Genomic DNA, 19,513 nt, shown 5'->3' with positions numbered 1-19,513 from the left:
GACCTGAAATACAAGTGCAATTATACAAATCTAAAAATCACAAATCTTTGGAAGATTTAATGTGACAATATGGAATAATGTATAATTTAATAATATATAATATGATATGGCACTAATAATTAATCAACATCTACTCTAGTACTCATACTGTTTAAAGTTGCATAATTTCATTTAATTGTAAATCAGGAGAAACTAAAAGAGATTAAATATATAAAAAATTGATGTTATAATAGAATTAATTATATGTATAATATTTTTAATATCAAACAAGAGATTCACACATATCTGAATATGGACATGATTTTATTAATTCCATTATATATCATTTTTTATATATACATTTAATCTCTTCTAGTTTGCATTTTCTGATTTACAATTAAATGAAATTATGCATATATTGTGCAATGCAAACAATTAGTCAATCCAGCATTTATATCAGCAATGAACATTTTCTTAATTGTAGGCTCACTGACATTGAAAAATGAGACTAAAATTATATTAAAAAAAAAAATAGAACTTTTAATATACTTTTAATATACATTTAATATACTTTTTTATAAATTGAATAATGTTAGTTTTATTTGATTAATACTAATTATTTCGAGATAATTTTTACATTTTTATTTCACATTCCTTTAAAAAGTGGAATATACTCATCTTTCTTTAATCGTATGTTTCCAGAACATCTGCTAAATGTTCATTATCTCTTGGCTTCTTAAATTGTTTCCTTCTATTAACAGGCTTTTTTCGTTTAATTGGTGCTGGCTTTTTGAGTCCATGATCTTGCATTGATCTAATACCTTGTTTTTCAAGATATTCATCTATTTTCTGATCATCCATGGCATCTACTGCAACAGCTCTCCACAGTTTCTGAAATTCTTCATCTATAGGAAACTGTGCCGTCTTATCATTATAAAAGACAATCTTTTTCTTATCGAGCGGCCGTGTAATATATAAAATTTCATTTTGTAAACTCTGAAATATATTATGTAATTAATATTTTTAATATATGTAATTAATATATTTATCAAGACAAATGGCTACAAAATAGATTTCTACATATGTTTTACCTTTAAATGTTTATCACAGTGTGGTAAACTCTCCTGTATATCTTCCAATAATATACCACCAAGGCCCTTTAAATCATGTTGTTTCAAAAGTCTCAATAAAGACTTCTTATCTTTTATTTTATACATAGGTTTAAAGGCAAATCTACTATCCGATGTTACTTCAATTTTAGGATTTTTTAATAAAGCTTCAGTTTGCAGCCATTGTTTAACCTGAAAATACAAGGAAAAACAACTTGCTTTAAATGAAGAAATAACATAAAAATAATCAATATTTAAAATTAAATATACATTACATGATTATAGAACACAACACAATGCAATACAACAAAATATCTTTCTGTAATATAATTAATAAATAGATTCATTCATATAAATTTATAATAATATATAAAACAAATATGTTTATACTTATAAAAGAATATTTTGTCATGTTATACTGTGTCATATAGTACAAATCATCATTTACTTTTGATCCAACATCTAATTGATTAGTTTCATCTAAAATCTCTTCCATCGTTAATGGATGATCATCTCCGTCCTGATGTCTTGCTTTCATGTGCTTCACTATCTTTGCTAATACACCAAACTTGTATTGTGTACTACCAGTCATGGTCTTATAATTGACCATATCCAATTTAGGACCCGTAGATATGGACGATACTTTAAGTTTCTTCTTTGGTGGTTCATTTTTCTTTGGCGCTTCATCTTTTGTAGTTTCTTTCTCCTGTTTCTTCTTTTCAACTCTACAATTACACATAAAATATATATATAAGATACATATATAGATTTTTGAATAAATAAATATTTTAATATGTGAGGTTACAAGTACGATATTGTGAGATGCACTGCATATTTATATCTCCCAATTATGAGCAGAAATAATTAAAACAAAATTAAATTACACTAAATTCCTATAAATTGTGATTGAATTATACAATTTAACTCATATATATATGATGTGTATATTGGTTAAACAATCACATAATAGAACAAGATGAATATACTCACATTGGTGTGGTTAGAGCACGTTTTTTGAAGAGCTCTCGCTCTCTAAGTAAAGCTGGATCCATTATGTTACAAATTTATATAACATTCATGCGTTTTACGATCGTTTATTTCATAAAATTATTGTACACTATCACTATGTTAACCTCTCACCGGATTTGACAGCCACTGAATTGACTGAAAGCAATGTGTATTGCGCATGACACGACTGTGGCTACGGTGGGGGAGACACTGGATCTGTTCTTTTCAGCTGCACTGCTGCACTAGTGCAATAAATTAGAAAAAGACAAACATATTTTCTTTCTCTAACTAATTGCACTAGTGCAGCAGTGCAGCTGAAAAGAACAGACCCACTCTGGATGCTTTGAAGCGTTTTCCCGACCACAGCCTGTGTTTAAAGTTGCCGCGCTACAGGTTGCACACACACTAGCGTATTAATTTCTGCAAAATAATAAATTTTTGTATGAGAAGATACGAAGATACTTTTATCACACTGCAGGATCAGATCATTGGCATTGCTACTTATCACACAAGGTTTATATTTTTTATTTACTCAGGTATGTATAACGATATGGCCAATTTAGATTGAAACAGAGATTTAAGTATTTAGATTGAAACATTGTAAGATACAATCTGCATATATAGTATACTAAAAGAATAATCCATAAAAAGGTTATTTTTAATTCCAAGTTGAATATATATATATATATATATATATATATATATATATATATATATATGTAATAGTAATTATAAATATATAAAAGAATAGAGGTTAAATAGAGGTTTGTATTAAAGTTTATTTTTTTAAATGTAATTTCTCTTAAATATCGCAATTTCTATTTAAAATAAAAATATATACTTTATAAATGTGAAGTAAAAAAAAAAGAGACAAAGTAATGCACAAGTAAATATAACATCAGACGTAATTTGAATCTCTTCTCACGAATTTAAATAATAGTATATTCTTTTGTAAAAGTAATTGAATGGACTACTCCGTTACGTATGTTCTCCATCAAAGTAGTTCGAAAATCCTACTCATGGGATAGAGTACAATTGAATTAACCAATCAGAATAAAAATTGCTTTTTTATTCTGATTGGTTAATTTAATTGTACTCTCTTATGAGTAGGATTTTTGAACGCACCCTAAGTGATACCAGCTATGATACTTTTATCGCGCAGTCTCATAAAAGGCGCGAGAAACTATCGGAACATGTCGAACGTTGCAGAAATAACTTTTGCCATCAGATCGTCCTTTTTCGTCGCAAAGAATTCATTTTCGATTATTTCTGACAGAACACGACAACAAGAGGAAAGAGAGAGACGAAAAGTATGAAAATTGGCGGAATTAGCGGCAAGACGCGATCAAATCTGATTGGCGTTAACGGTTTGGGCGCGAAATGCTGGCCAATCAGACACCGATTGAGATAATTTGGCTGCGTAAAGTGTTCAGTCCTTCCTTTTTCGTTCGTCGGAATGGAGCTATCTGTCGGCATTAATCTCGACATTAGAAATTCTACAGCTACCAAGAACACGATATTGTTGCACGAATATACTAAGGAAAACATCAAGCATTTCGAAGATTTGTCGTAAGTGTCGTGTATTCATTATATTATTTGTTATATTAGAGTACGCTATATATTTCAATATATATACATTGAAGGAAAATGGCAAAGAATATATATAAAAGAATAGAGATTAAAGATGTATAATATTAATTAAATTAATAATATGTAAAAGAATAGAGGTTAAAGATGTATATGGTATTAATTAAACTAATAATATATACAAGAACAGAGAGATTAAAAATGTATCTTATTAAATTAATAATATATAAAAGAATAGAGATTAAAGATGTACATGTTATTATTTAAATTAATAGTATATAAAAGATTAAAGATGTATATGATATTAATTAAATTAATAATATATAAAAGAATAGAGAGATTAAAACTGTATACCATTAATTAAATTAATAATATATAAAAGAATAGAGATTAAAGATGTATATGGTATTAATGAAATTAATAATATATAAAAGAATAAAGAGATTATAAATGTATGTGGTTTTAATTAAATTAATAATACATAAAAGAATAGAGATTAAATATATATTTGGTATTAATTAAATTAATAATATATAAAAGAGTAGAAAGTAAAAATATAGTATTAATTAAATTTAAAATATACAAAAGAATTCAGAAAAAAAATAAAGTTATATATTGATTAAAGTGATTCTCTCTTTCTCTCTCTCTCTCTCTCTCTCTCTCTCTCTCTCTCTCTCTCTCTCTCTCTCCCCCCTCCCTCTCTCTCTCTCTCTACATTATGATATTTAAAGAAACTGAAATAAAGTGTTTAATTATGAATAGCAAAAAGAGAGAAAAATAGTTATATCATACAGTATATTTTTGTATTTAAAATCTTTTGATTGCACTCTTAAGTTAAAGGCATAGCTTTCTATTCAGCCAATGAAATGATCGCACAGTATTTTAAAATTGTACCGAAGACCAATCTTATGTATAGAGTATAGTACTAGGTTTTCGATCAGTAAAGATAATTTTGAACATAAGAATTTACTATGTAAATATTGACCACTATAAAAAATGCATTTTTATTTATATCTAGGATAATTTCTGAGGATATTTACGTGATTCTGAACATGATGCGGACGTCTTTCGAGCGACACAGCACACGCGGCTTGCTTTTATTTCGTACTTGGTATTATGACTTTCCCATCGAAGAGCTTAAACCCAAATCTGTGAATTTATTTTTCATCAGTTGTGAACGGCAAACCACCCATAAATTACAACAAATGTTGCATCGCAGGTATATGTGAATTTGTTTAATAATAGATTGTTTTTTATTATCTCATTTAATAGAATTCTATATAATCAGATCATCAAATTACAATCAAATATTATTATATTCTTTTATATTTCTTAATAAAATAATTTTATTCTTTTAAAATACATTTTTAAGGCAAATAAACAATATAATCGACATCCAGATAATTGAGATTTTTATTTTTTGGTGAACTTTGTAATGTATTTAATATCCAAAAAAAGAGTTTGAAAAAAAGTTTTTTGAAATTTTTGAAGAAGATTACTGATGCGTAATGTTTTTAACAAGTAAATTAGTAACTTTTATAAAATATTTTCAATATTAACCTCTATTCAAGCCTTTAGTCAAATCGCAAATATATTTGTTAAATTAGAGGAATGCTATCGCGCCAAAATAATAATGTAATAACGTAGAAACAAACATTAATATTTTTTGTCAAAACTTCTGACGAACTTTAACAACGACTTGCACCTTTTGACACGTTAGCGTCATCTCGCCGCACTTTGAACTTTTTCAGGAAGGATTTCCATAATTCGCCAGCGCGGACGTATAAAGTTGACCGTCCGACCGCTTAAAACCTCGACGAAGAAACTTATTCGAGCAACGAGCGAAGACGCGTCGCGCATATATTAGATGAGACTGTTTGCGACGCTGCGCTTTTTCCGGTAAGTTATACCTTATTCTTATGAATTTTCCGGCAAAGAGAACGTTACGCATGCATGTAATATCGGATACTATTACCATCAAGACTAAAACGACATTACTTGCTATATCATAGCATATGAAAATTAATAAATATTTTAAGATAAATATTCTGTTTCATCTAATGGTCATTTAAGTATACAAAACAATAACGTATCTAAAAATTCCTTGTTATTTTGAATTTCTGAATTTCTGTGTTTGTTAAAATAATTATAATTTTAAAAATTTGAAAACTGATAATTAATATATTAATTAAGAAACTTTGTTATCAAAAAATTTATTTTTTCAACATGGATAGTAAAATATATATTTGAGATTATTAATATGATAAAAATCATAAATTGATTTTAGATTCTATATAAAATATTCTATATAAAATAAAAATTTTATTTTATGACATAATATATGACATGACATATATGATATGATACATGATGACCATGTAGAATAAAATTTAAATAATAAGCAATGTAGTATATATATATCCTTGCTATATATGTATATCATTGAGTAAAATTTTTTTATTTTGCAATAAAAATTTAATCTAAGGTCGCATAAGACTCAAGACAAGAATCATAATTTTAAAAATTAGAAGACTAGTAATTTTATATTAATTAATTAAGAAATTGTGTTATAAAAAAATTTATTTTTTCAACATGGATAGTAATATGTTTGAGATTATTAATATGATAAAATTAATATGATAAATTGATCTTAGAATCTATATTACAAAATAAAAATTTTATTTTATGATATATGACATGACATACATATATGATATGATATATGACGATCATGTAGAATATTTGTTAAAATATCGTATTAATATTGAAAATTTTTGAACACTTAATCTTTTCTTTGTCTTGAGTGAATCTTTGTAGTAAAAATCTAGTTTTGTACTGTTTTATCTTGATTTTTATCAACGAGTTTTGTCTGAACTAAACAATTATAATTATTACTATTTATATCATCTTCCCAAAACTCTTTCTCTCTCTCTCTTTCTATGTATATATATATATATATATATATATATATGTTACATACACGGAAAGACAGTTGTATATAATGATTACAGAATGTACATGCAGCTCATACGCATACACTATCAGAAAACTGCGTAAATATGCTATATATAAAGTTTTTTTATAGCTAAATGATTGTGTAAAATTGTATATCATTTATTTTATTATATTAATTGTTTTTTAATATAGTTTATTAATATAAATATTTTTATTTATTAAATAAAATGTTTATTTTATTTAATAAAAAAAAAGTTTGTATAATATATAATGACTTTTTCTCATTTAATTTACAAATATATATATTTTAGCTTTTTTTAAAAGCCAATCTTGATAAGATCAATAACCTTAACAATCTTAATTTTGATATTGTCTTGATAACTGATTAAAAAGCTTGTCTTGATTTTGTTTCGAATTTTGAGACAAAACAAGACAATATGAAGAATTTTAGTATCTCGTGCAATCTAATTTGAGCGATCAATCGTGATTGATCAATTGAACAATCAAACGCTTGCAACAAAGCATTTGTAATGTTAGCATTAAATTCCATTTAGATGAAATGCACTCTTTCTCTGTGAATATATGTATTATAAACACACATCGTGCTCGCACAAATAGTGAGCGAAATTGCTCGTAAACTCATTCGTTTTTTCTATAAAATTCATAAATTCCATAAAATCCATCGCGTTTATTTGTGAGATGTCATATGTGCCGAGTGGATCGTAGAAATCTCTAGTAAAAGTATGAACACTGTCTGTCATTAATAATGATCGCTTCAGATAATATATTTTAAATATAAAGCTAAAAAATAAATAATAAAATATAAAATATATTTTAAATATATTTTAAACAAGATTAGCATTTTCTGTGTAAAATTGCTGATTAATTTATAAAATTAAAAATATTCTTTATTTATCAATATACAATAATAAATTTAATTTTTCTTCTATTGTTAATTTTTTCTCTTTCTATTATAAATGGCGAATCAAATCAACAGTATCCATACTAGAGGTACTTTAGTGGATGGTAGCTTTTTGCGACCGCATCTTCCTCGGGTTATTCTTCGTCGCAATGTAATAAAGTGTGCGTCGCGTGTGATCAACATCACGAATGCCATAAAGTGTCGCGTGATCATAACTGTGTTTTCGGGTTTCAGACATGACGGACTGGATTGTATGTTTTCTGCATTATTCTTTCGTCATAATGTAATAAAGCACATGACACGTTGAGAGTGGTATGTCTCGCAAAATATCGCACAATCATTATATTCTAATTAATAGTGCGTGCGCGATCGTAATTATGTTTTCGCAAATAAATATTGCAGCAACCCATAGTAAAAAGAAAGTAACGAACGTGATAATAAAATTTACTTAGGGTAAATAGTAAATTTTTATTTGCTGTTTGTGTAATTAATTATTTATTCTTGTGATAATCGCATCTGACGTATTCTTCTAGCCTTATTTTATATTTTTAATAGAATTTAATGAAATATATATATCTAAAATTTTTGTCACGTTAAAAATACTTAAAATAATGTTATACTAAATATTTGTAATACTTATTATGTATATGTATATAATATTTTTAACATGTTCATGATTGATAATTATTTAGAGTATTCATTTAAAAAAATTAAATTTTTAATTGAATTATTTAATTACAAATCAATTTTTAATTAAATCACAATTCACAATTAAATTAATTTATTTTTTATTAAATGATTATGTTTATAAAAAATTCTTTGGAAATTATATAATTAGTTTATTAAATATTTGCTTAAAAAAATATGAATATAAAAATTAATTATACATGCAATAATTATTACATACATGGAATATTAATAATTGTTTTTGACATTTCCATATAATTTGGATATACTTTTATTTTATAGTGATTGTGTTACAACTTTATTATTATACATCACCTCTTAGAACGTACATTATTGTTTACATTAATTTTTGAGGCAATAAATAATACTAATCGTTTTAAAATTTTAACGTTTCTATCAGAAATTTTCAATTGCGTTACAGTAGCTCATTTTATTATCGCTCATTTTATATTCGTACCGATTATATATCTTGATGATGTATTGTTTCAATATGCGTATGGATCGTCGTGCTCGAATCGAATCGATCATTAACGAAGTTGCGAGCGAAAGTATCCTTGCGCGTCGATTTAATGCCGGTCTATCGGCATCTACATCGGTGACGGTATCGGTAGCGGTGTGACGCCAGTCAGCAGGTGCGCGAAATATTTCCGAGACGAACACGCGCGCCGCGACTATCGTAACATGCGCGTTAAACGTACGCTTCCATCCCGAACTACTGTGGTGAAGCACGAGGGTGTGACAGAGAAAGAGTGAGAGAGGGTGAGAGGGAGAGAGGCTGGAGGATGCTCGCGCGCGTCGGTGGTGGCGGAAGTCGCGACAGAGGGAGAGCGGATCGAGAGCGAGAGCGCTGCAATGCATCGAGGGAAGGGCGAGGAATGGCTGGGGTGGCTGCTGGTTAAAGGGGTCCACGAACGAAAGAGGAAGGGAGAGAAACGAGAGGGATTCAGAGGGTGGGAGTGGTAAGTGGGGAAGAGAGAAGACGAGAGGGATGCTGGGGCGGTTCAGGCGAGACCGAGTTCACGCCAAGTAGAGTACGACAGTTTGTGTCAGACTACGGAGCTCGAAAGATGCTCTCGGTTGTTCACGAGACGGGTGGACCACCCTCGTCGCGACGACGGTGTCGCGCCATCGCGGTCTCCCTCGGTATCGTCGCGTCGGCCGTTCGCGGAGAAGCCGAAAAGAACGCGGGAAACAGCGGTGCCGGTAGGATCAGCAGACCAACATCTACTGCCACGATGATGACTATGGCCTTAACCGTCCTTTTGATCCTGGTGCCCGCGGTATTTCCAGACAAGATTTCCATCGGTGAGTGTTTGCGTGCTATATATATATAGATATATATCGTTACTTATACGCGATGCCGTGTTTTCCGGATGGTACTGAGCTCATAGCTATAGATGTTTCGTGAGAGACGCGCCGCGTCGAGTGCTCGCCGGGCTCAGCCTCCTTGTCGAGCACGTCTGCCGTCGGCAGAAGGGTTACTGAACTCGCAGATGCATATAGCCGTACGCAAACATACCATTCGCTTATGCATTCTAAATACTAGCGTGGTATGTTCCATCATAATATCGGCTTTCTCTTTGATGCAGCGTCACGTCGATTGCGATTCCAATAGAAAAGGGTGCTCATAAATAGTTTCGCAATATATGATCACCACTACTACGATTGCTACTTCATCAGTGCCATTATCTCAATCAAGGTGTGCATAATGACAATGTTTGAAATTATATTTCACACAATTGCAGGATAGTGTAATACTTGAGATATTTGTTTATGCGCGAGATAAATGATATATTGCGAAATATATTAGTAAAACTGGGAGAAAAATAAAACGGAAATTCTGTGTCTATACAAAATGATATAATAATCAAAAGAATGTTTTCTATTTCGCGCGTTGTTTATTTGTGTTTGCGTATTGGTATCGTTATGAAAACGCGGTATAAAATATAGCTAAAATCCATTTTTTTCAATATTCAGTACTCTCTTTATTCTTTTTTGTCGTTATTCTTTTTCATGAAAAACAAATGATAATTTACAAATGGTTAAGCTGATTATTTAAAACAATTTTCGAATTTTTTTCTGCTTATTTTTATTCATTTACATTTTTTACCATTGCGATTACATATCATGTGTGAATGATATAAATTTAATAGACATTTCTTATGTAAAAGTTATATTAGATCAGAGTTATATCAGAGAATAAATTAATCATATGTTTTTGTGCAATATGTGGCATTTCCGTAAATTGAGCAAATTATTGATTTTAATTTTCCAAGTATTCTATTTGTTGTTTTTGTAAAAATTTCCTTCTTATGATTTATATGCGGCTACGTATTGTTCTCAATTGTTTTACATTTATTTTAATTTAATATATGTTCTATTTTTATATATATTTAAAAAATTTTGTTTTATATACAATATATTTTCTTTAGAATATATCTGCAATTTCAAAGAATCTACTAATGTAAAAATATACTTAATAGAATCAATTGAATCAAATAGGACTTTTAAATTCTTCTTCATTTTAAAAAGAGAGTTAAAGGAATATCGCTCGTCTCTATCATTTTTTTTTAAATCTCTAGTTTTACGAGGCAATACGAATTGCTCTTATATATAGATGATTTAGTTTCAACGAATGCGGTTTCAATCAATTCCTTTTTACGATCTAAAAATGAGAAGATAAGAAAATAAGAAAGTAAAGGGAATACGTAAAAAGAAGAGACGGACGATTGCTAAAGTTCTCATTAGAGAAATTGACTTTCACATATCATAGCGATCTCGAATGCTGATCTCACGCACAAAAGTTTTTTCCTCAGGCAGCGGCCAAAATTTATTTAGAAAAAAACGTAAAGCGCGTTTTTACAAGCGACCGTAACGATATTCGAAAAATATACAAATGGCATAAATACTGCTGGACGCAGTTTGCCCCGTTCTGATAAATATTGGAAGCTTACAAAATATTTTTTTTTCATCGTCAATAACATCGTTGAATATTTAACTTTTTACGTACTTTTGCAATACGTTTATTTATATTTCAACATACGACTCGCGCAAATATTGTCGAGGCTCGCATCATTACCAATATTACAGATACAAACATTTTATATTTTTCGCAACCGCCTGTTTTCGATGGATATGATATTACGATATTTGATGTGTACTCAACATGGTTGCGTTACATTGCAGCAGAATATATCGACACGTCGAGATTGCAGTACGCATATATATAATAAAGTAATAGAGGTTAATCAATTGATTGTACCAATGTATTTGTTTGAGATATGTACTTTAACATATAAATACTCGATGTTTTTAATCCGATATATATTGCTAGATCTTCATAACACAGCTTACATTCTGTTATATTACATTATCTTCTGTAGTTGAAAATAAGTTTCATCGATGTTAATTGAGCAGTTTGAATTATGAAGCCGTGTTATTTAATTACAATTGGATTACCTGAAATTACAATTGGATGAATATTTACATGATTTATCTGTAAGTTTTACTTTCCATAATGTTAAACTAATTACAGTCATCGCTATAATGTAAGTCATTTATTATGCGGGAGTAAACAAATCGCAAAAACAGATTTTACGATACCCGTAAAACTCATATAATAAATAGAGATGTTTTCCAAATGATTAGAGAGATGTTTTCAAAAAAAATACCTTACACTTTTGTACAATTTTTGGACACAAAATAGCATAATATGTTATTGAAATAATATCGTAACAAATAAAGCGGTGCAATTTAATCGATTTTATAAATGTATATCTGCTCGCTCATGCTCGAAAATCGAAGCGTATTGTAATTAAATCGCGCCATCAAAAAGCGTTTAACGCGGTCCGTATGAATTGTGCAAAACATTACTACCCCGATGGATTACTGCGCGCGAACATTTGCCGTCGTTCTTCCATCCTCATGAAATATTCCGTCTCTCACCAGGCATTCGTCGACGTTCTCGTTCTCTTCCTTTCTTCTCAGCTGGCTCTTTCGTCGATCAGAAATCCTTCGACAAAGTCCATCGCTTGTAAAACGGTGAATGATGCTCGTTTAAAAGCTCGGCGGATTATCGCCATTGCCGATTTTAACGGACGTGAGCGATAGCCCAAATGGCGAGAAATAGAGAAACTAGTGGAAAACTGAAAGAGAGACAGGCAGGTTTAGGGTTGTGCTGAAGTGGAGGAAAGAAAGGGTATGGTGAAGCACGTTGAGTGAGCAGTGAATAATGAATGTCTATAGAAATGAGACGGCATTTCTCTTCTGCAGTTATGCGAATGAGGAAGAATCGACGCGACGAATAAGTCGATGAAAAGACGAGAAAGTTGTGGCAGACGAGGGACGATTTGACGATTGTGACATTTCGACACAGGGATGACAGGAAATATAATGATACGCAGAGAGGGTTCGTTGCTTCATGTTTAAATTATATTATGGCGCGTGCCGTGTTTCTCCTCGTCGCGTGAAGGATGCTCCGTTATTTTTCAAAAATACTGTACGTAGCTGTATACTTTTAGTAGAATTACGCGAAAGGGATAGTGAAAACATATCGGAGAGAGAGAGAGAGAGAGAGGAAAATAGACAGTTGACCCCAATTTACGACGCATCGGATATCAACGCTCTAGTTAACATCAGTGCGATGCATACGCGCCGTTGGCGCGTTTTTTCATTAAAGCTGTAAAATTAATGCGCACGCAAGCATACATTTGTAAAAGCGAGTTTTAGATTTTGTTTTTCGCGTTTAAAACCACGTTACTATAAAGTAATACTGAAATAGTACCAAGCAATTGTGTATCTCGCAAATAATTATTTTTCGCTTGAACAAGTGAAGGAAACACGATTCCCATAATTTTTACAAAACGTTTTAGTGTGATAAAATATTGAAATATATGAATAATATTGTAGTAGAAAAATTCTAAAGATGATTACAATATCATGTATGATAACAATTAAAGTTTCGAGCTATGAAAGATTCCTCCCTTTGCGAAATTTAAAATGTGTACGATAGTATTTAATAGTAAAAGGATTAATTAAAGACTTTTTTAGCTGCAATCGGCAATCAATATTTTTTTCTTTTGTCAATTAAGGCCATTGATAATATTAATATTTTTGTGACGTAAAAAGTGATTTTTAGAAAATATATAAAATTGATTTCGATTAATAAAATTATATTTCGAGTTTGGATACATATTTTCAAAGACCTTGAAAAATAAAGAAAAATTTCTATTCATAAGAAATTGTGTTAATCGCGCAATATTCTCAAAATCGAAATGTTTTTCTTATATTTTTCTCCATATATCTAATATACTTTAAAATTTCATTTTGAAATGGCCCTACAAAAATACATATATACTCTTCCTATTAAACAAATTATATTCTTCAATTATTGGCAATATTTAAACCTGGTATTAAATAGGCTCATTTTCTACCAAATTTTTGTTTTTCTGAAAGAAATAAATTGCGAAAATCGAATATATATGTGCGAATAATATACTTCTCTGTAGATAGTTAGAGATTATTAAAAGATTTAATCGAGTGACAGAGAGGGAGAGAGAGAGAGAGAAGGAGAGAGAGAGAGAGAGAGAGTACTCGGCGGAACTCTAAGCGTTCTTGGTATGTGATTGATATATACTCAGAATGCGCGTCCACTGGCCGTATCATGGTACACGGTTGAAGATACCGGCGTGTGATGCCTTTGTGAAGGAAGGCAAGGGCATCTACCACTCAAGCAGACCCGTCGGTCGCCTAATGCGATTAATAGCATGATGCTGCCAGACAAGGGAGACAGAACCGTAGCCTTTCCATCGCCTGCGCCTTGCCGTGCACACTGTCGAAGAATTTGCCTCCCGTTACCAGAAGCCGGCAGATAGGAAGGCGAAATCGAATTTTCGTGCGTCCGAGATATTGCGCGAGTTAAAATGAGAGTCAGAGTGAGAGGGCAGAAGAGAGAGAGAGAGAGAGGAAAAGGGAAATTCTTGCCGCTACACCGTCGAAGTATCCCCTATCGCTGTTTGAGTACGGCGAGCGATTTAATGGTCAAACGGTCGAAATGAGTTCTCAAAACTATGCGGGCAATTTTCTTACTTCTCGATATACGTAAGAAAAAAGTTATATTTTATTGCATAACTAGTATTATACATATTTCGCTATAATATAAATCTCTATATCTTTCGTTAATAAAATGGACGTTTGAAACTTTGTTAAGGGTGTATAAGTATCCTTTTTGAGATTTGAAATGTGTCTAGCTTTTTGCTAACGAAGCATATTTATACATATACAGATCCGGGAAGATATGAAAATTAAATTTAAAGAGCTATGGGAGGAATGAATTAGCGTTGACGTTCGCGCTGCAAGAATTTCCCTATTATCCTTATTGCGATATCGGTACAAAGGAGAAGCGTTCGACGCTGGGACGTTGAAACGTCGGAATGTCTCATGCATGGTGCATCCGACTGCCAATTTATTGTTCGCATAATCGCGCGCAATCGCGGGCCGCGTTATTCGAACGGCCATGTAATGCCAAGCCGAGCCGCACTGTGTTTCTATAATTGATGCATTGCCCTCCCTATTATAGAATGACAAAACCGCCGGTTCGTATACGGTCATCGACGCGTATTTCGCCGGGGTTGAACACGACGCGGTATGCCCCCCTCTGCGAATCGAGCCCTATAGCATACCATCGGTATTCGCGCACAGAAACCTTCGCATTCTGTGTGTTAAAGCTATTAATATAGAAATTCGAGGCCGCGAATTTGCGAAATTTACCGCGGCCGAAGATTCCGCGGTTTCATTTCTACGGCGCAATCGCGTTTCGGATGATCTGCTTCACTGGCGTATATTTCAAGCCGCTATTGGCCATCGATGAACGAGTGGCCTTACGGTAATTTTATTTTCGGATCATTAATTAGTATTAAAGTTATGCACGGAAAAATGTTTCGCATATAAAAATACGTGCATTTAAAATCGCGTGTCCCATCGCCATGAAAAGAGGATTATACGGCTTTGTTGCGGCATGAAAATAAAAATCGGCGAGATAATCTGTAGCGTGTGTATCTCGGTTATATAGTAGTTATACGATAGCTCTATTAATTTCTATTTCTTCGGACATAATGCAAGTATTACGCGATTTACTAGAATCTGATAAATCGTATTGTAATAGCAAGTAAATTGGATTCTAAGTGAAGAACACTGATTTACTTCCGTTCTCTTCGATTTGGTCTACTAATTCTCTTGGACGCCACGAAACAATTACTCTTGCGCCCCATGGCTATAATTTACTTGGGTCGTGAGTTTTAACTTCAATCCAATTTGCCCTGCAATCCTCGTAACCTGTGACTACACCTACTGTTGAAAAGATATTATAAAATTTAAAACTTTTGCAAAACTTTGTAAGAAATGCTAGGGAAAGAGGTAAAGAGAGTAACAATACATATTTTCATAACAATTACAGAGTTTTGCAAAATCCCATGGAATAGACAATTTTGGTTTACGGTCAAAATCGATGCCTGCTTCAATGATATTTGTATAATTATATTTTGAAACGCACACACACACACACTCATATGTATATTTGAACATCTTGCATGTACAATATATTGTACAATGTATGCTGTCAAGCTGTCTGGTTGTTGAGCATCAATGTCGATGAAACGCATATCCATTCGTGTCGAGGAATAACGTTACCCTGTCGTCATGCATGCACCCTACGGTGCCAAGCTGTAGACTGTACCCACCATTACTATCGTTGCGGCAATAGCAGCAGCATAGAAGCATCAGAGACGACCGCGAGTAATCCGATATTACGGAGCCGCTTTTCCTCATGGAGCCTGATACGTCTTCATAGGAAACGTCGTAAGGGCGTTTTCAACCAATAGGGGTTTATTGTTACGAAAAGCATATTTACTATTGTATTCGCACAACACTCTCGCGATACCTGTATCTATCGCTATATAAAGTTATTTTTCTCGTGTCGTATAGAGAAAAAGCAATTATTTCTGTTGCATGTACTCTTTCCTTTATTTCCTAATTCCTGTACATGTTTTCTCTTCGAGTTACTTGTGTTTAGAAGATATGGTTATTTTTTTGAAGATATATTGCTCCAATATATATATATCATTTATCTTTACGGATAAATAGAGAAATGTTAAATGTTATTGAATATGAAGTTTGCTTAGAAAATGAAAAAATATTATATCGCCTAGGTAGCCATTGCGTATGATATTCGATCGATTTTCTTTTTTTCGTTGCGTTTCGAAACTTCATACTGTTATTTTTACAAGAGTCGCTCACGCATCTCGCTTGAATATTTTTCGAACATGTGTGCACGTGCATGTTTGCTTGCGATGCAACGTGTATCCATCTATCGCACATGGGAATAATGTTACTGTTAGGTACAAGTCCGCATACGTGTCTTCTCTTCGCATGGATACGCGAATACCGCATATACGTTATCCCTGATAGCTCGCAATGGAAAATGTCAGTGGCTCGACCACCGAATACAACCACCTCTACGATACCGCAGAAAACACTTGGAGGATGTTTGACCAATAGTCTGTAACAAACGCACAGAATACCATTGCTTTCACGACGATATTGTATTTATATGCAAAATTTAAAATTTTCATAATAGTGACTCGTTCAATGAAACAGTAATATATTTTTATTATTTATAAAGAATAGAAGTTGTAAAAAAAAAATACAAAATCCAATTGTTTTGTTTTGACGGCAGAAACTACGTGTATTCTTTCATAAAGTAATTATTTTAACTATAGTATTTTAAAATAATTATAGATACATAAATTTTATTTTTATTTTTATTCTATATAATTTTTTCTATAAATTTTATTTTTATTTTTATTCTATATAATTTATCCTATAAATTTAAATTTTATTTTTATTCTACATGCATAATTCTATTCATATATCTGACTTGCGTTCATTATTCATCATTATGCTCTTTACAAGGGCGTCTGAAGTAAAGAATTTATATTCTCCACTATAAAAACATTTTTTTTATACTCCGTTTTGTGGCCAAGATGAGACGATTAAAAAATTCGAGATTCAAGATTAGACCGGTACGCGAGAAAATTCCTCGGAGATAACTCGCCACGATTACGTAAGATATCGTACCGTCTGCCGCGAAGATTGTGAAGGGGTTGGTAGAGTCGGTGTGGGATATCGCGCGGTAAGAGTAGCGGGAAATAAAAAAGACGAAGTAGAAAAGGCTTCGGTGGAATCAAGTTGGGGCGGAAGTAACGCGGGAGCAAGTAGTAATGTCATAGACCGACTTGGAGACGTTTGCACAGGAAGCCAGACTAGATGGAAGGGAAAGAAGAGTGAAAGTGAACCACGAGAAGGAGTGAGATCAGGGATAGATCGGCAAACGAATAAATAGGATAGGGAAAAGGAGAGACACGAATAGACGGATAGATAGGCGAGCGGAAAAAGGGGAAAAAATTACCATGAAAGTCGGAGGCGAGAAGCACGCGGAAAGAGACTCTGTGGAGAGTAAGGGAGACATAAGGCGCGTGGGAGCTTTCTTGGAGGAACGTCAAAAACGTATAGAGAAAGAGAGAGAGAGAGAGAGAGAGAGGACGGTGAACCGGGGGTAAGCGAGGAGGTGGCGAGAGACGGAGATACGTCAGTGGTTGCGTGAGGAAATAGTAGAGAAACGAGCAGAAACGGGACAGGAATAAGGGGATCGATGTTTGACTCCCTGTCGGGGGTTGGTATACCTATATCCTTCTCTGCTCTTCTGGCCCGGTGGCTTCCAGAACCGCTACCGACGCCACACGGCCATTTGCCAGCTTCTTCTTGCTCGGATCCGGGACGGTTATTAAAACTCGCGTGGCCCGAGTCCTGCGAGCCCCGTCACCGGCTACGGTGGGAGGAAAGGGAGCGAGAGGGAGGCTGAAGTTTTCCTTACTTCCGATTCTTTGCCGGAATTTAATTAAGGCCGCGACAAGGAGCGCGTCGTTTCGAAGAGATCGGCCGGTTCGTCGCCTTTATAATATCGTGCTTATATTACCTGACACCATCGCGTTATCACGAACCGATTAATGCCCGAGGAAGTAATACGTCGTCCGCATGCAAGAACACTGCATTGTCGTCATACGATGCTCCGGTATCACCTTCTTGTGTTTGTACTCGAGTCACGTACCTCGAGAATTCTCGTGGCTGCTGATAGTCGCTTGTCCAAGAAATAGACGTAGCATATGCTGGAATGCTTATCTGAATATCTTATTTCTTCGCAAGGTATAACTTGCGCCTTGAAATTTTATTATTATGTATTCGCGTATGATTATTTTATTAAGAATAAAGTGAAGAAAATAAATCAAAATCTCCAACTTATATATACACATATATATTTTTTATTTATTTCCTTTATTTTTAATAAAATAATGAGTATAAAAACAATATGCTATCTCTATTCTTATTTATCATGAATTTTTAAAAAGGCAATTTTTTGTTTTCCGTGGCTAAAATATTAACTTATGATCGCTGTCGTGTTTAAGAAAGAAACGGCTATTATGTATAGACGAAAAAGAAATCATTTTCCGGCCATCGTGAATCGACCGATGTGCAAGAATCTCCATTCAAGTTTAGACGAGAGTGTATGAAAGCAGAAATAAACGGAAACGGGAAGCGCGGAAGAGATTCACGCGCGCCCCTTTTGAGAGAGGCGGCATGCTTCATGTTGAAGAAGAACATCCCAAAAGCTGGCGTCCCAGTCGTAATTTTCTCGCTTTGGTGACTCTGTTATGAGTTACCCGGCGGGTTGGCGCGGAACGACCAAAATCCCTCTTGGCAGACCACTGCGGCTTGGGAACATGACAGGGATGCGCCATCCTCCCTTAGAGCGGAAAGAGGGGGACCTTGCGGACCACATTACTGTTCCGCGCGCGATATTCGTATTTACACGCCATACGTCAGGATGTCCAAAGTGGCTCGCGATACACGCTCTGTGGAAGGTCTCGAAACACGAGATCGAGCCGTCACGCAGGCTTAACGTCTGTACGCGCGCCGTTACCCAAGGGGTCCGCAAATATTTATCAGTACACAGGATTTCGGTTTTCCGATCTTGAACGTTGCAGGATATTCGACGTCTGATGGATAAAGCCGGAGAGGAATGCGACGTCTAGAGGATAACTTTCGAAAATATAGGCGCAGTATAACATCTGCAGCAACCCTTAGCAATAACTATAATTATTTATGCAAAAGACTTTATAATAATGTATTTTGAATATATGCTAATGTCACACCA

The 19,513-nt window shown here is 33.2% G+C and overlaps 3 protein-coding genes across 7 annotated transcripts in view; 2 read left to right on the top strand and 1 right to left on the bottom strand.

Moving 5' to 3' along the window:
- Window positions 1-590: 590 nt before the first annotated feature.
- LOC105248908 (transcription initiation factor IIE subunit beta) lies at window positions 591-2,269 on the bottom strand. The gene is made up of 4 exons (XM_011253978.3): window positions 2,079-2,269; window positions 1,537-1,813; window positions 1,071-1,280; window positions 591-975 (listed from the first exon to the last, which is right to left on the bottom strand). The coding sequence occupies exons 1-4, from the start codon at window positions 2,138-2,140 to the stop codon at window positions 664-666; spliced, it is 861 nt and encodes a 286-aa protein (XP_011252280.1). The 5' UTR covers window positions 2,141-2,269; the 3' UTR covers window positions 591-663.
- Window positions 2,270-3,363: 1,094 nt separating this feature from the next.
- On the top strand, window positions 3,364-5,610 carry LOC112639375. Its single transcript, XM_025413142.1, has 3 exons — window positions 3,364-3,665; window positions 4,702-4,902; window positions 5,435-5,610. Exons 1-3 carry the CDS (start codon window positions 3,553-3,555, stop codon window positions 5,490-5,492), a joined length of 372 nt encoding a protein of 123 aa, XP_025268927.1. The 5' UTR covers window positions 3,364-3,552; the 3' UTR covers window positions 5,493-5,610.
- Window positions 5,611-9,091: 3,481 nt separating this feature from the next.
- LOC105248906 (glutamate receptor 1) overlaps window positions 9,092-19,513 on the top strand; it is a 225,382-nt gene continuing 214,960 nt past the window's right edge. For 3 of the 5 annotated variants that reach the window (XR_889016.3, XM_011253976.3, XM_011253975.3), the window contains exon 1: window positions 9,143-9,552. Coding sequence is in view for 4 of the 5 variants with exons in the window: in XM_011253976.3 (XP_011252278.1) it covers window positions 9,315-9,552 (238 nt within the window). In the remaining variant the exon portion in view is untranslated. Of the gene's footprint in view, window positions 9,553-19,513 lie in introns of all 5 variants that reach the window. The other 2 variants (XM_020026782.2, XM_011253974.3) reach the window with 2 other exon arrangements.

This window comes from Camponotus floridanus, unplaced genomic scaffold (assembly GCF_003227725.1).
Source record: "Camponotus floridanus strain SB8 unplaced genomic scaffold, Cflo_v7.5 scaffold60, whole genome shotgun sequence".
NCBI classification, from domain to species: domain Eukaryota; kingdom Metazoa; phylum Arthropoda; class Insecta; order Hymenoptera; family Formicidae; genus Camponotus; species Camponotus floridanus.
The sequence above is the reverse complement of the archived record's forward strand: the minus strand, read 5'-3'. Positions and strand labels throughout refer to the sequence as shown.

What these genes read in the sequence shown, in the direction of transcription:
- LOC105248908 (XM_011253978.3), bottom strand. Translation starts at nt 2,140, where the DNA reads ATGGATCCAGCTTTACTTAGAGAGCGAGAGCTCTTCAAAAAACGTGCT. An exon ending in AATTAGATGTTGGATCAAAA is followed by an intron (nt 1,281 to 1,536) that starts GTAAATGATGAT and finishes TTGTATTTTCAG; the next exon opens with GTTAAACAATGGCTGCAAAC. An exon ending in ACTGTGATAAACATTTAAAG is followed by an intron (nt 976 to 1,070) that starts GTAAAACATATG and finishes AATATATTTCAG; the next exon opens with AGTTTACAAAATGAAATTTT.
- LOC112639375 (XM_025413142.1), top strand. Translation starts at nt 3,553, where the DNA reads ATGGAGCTATCTGTCGGCATTAATCTCGACATTAGAAATTCTACAGCT. An exon ending in AAGCATTTCGAAGATTTGTC is followed by an intron (nt 3,666 to 4,701) that starts GTAAGTGTCGTG and finishes ATTTATATCTAG; the next exon opens with GATAATTTCTGAGGATATTT. An exon ending in CAACAAATGTTGCATCGCAG is followed by an intron (nt 4,903 to 5,434) that starts GTATATGTGAAT and finishes GAACTTTTTCAG; the next exon opens with GAAGGATTTCCATAATTCGC.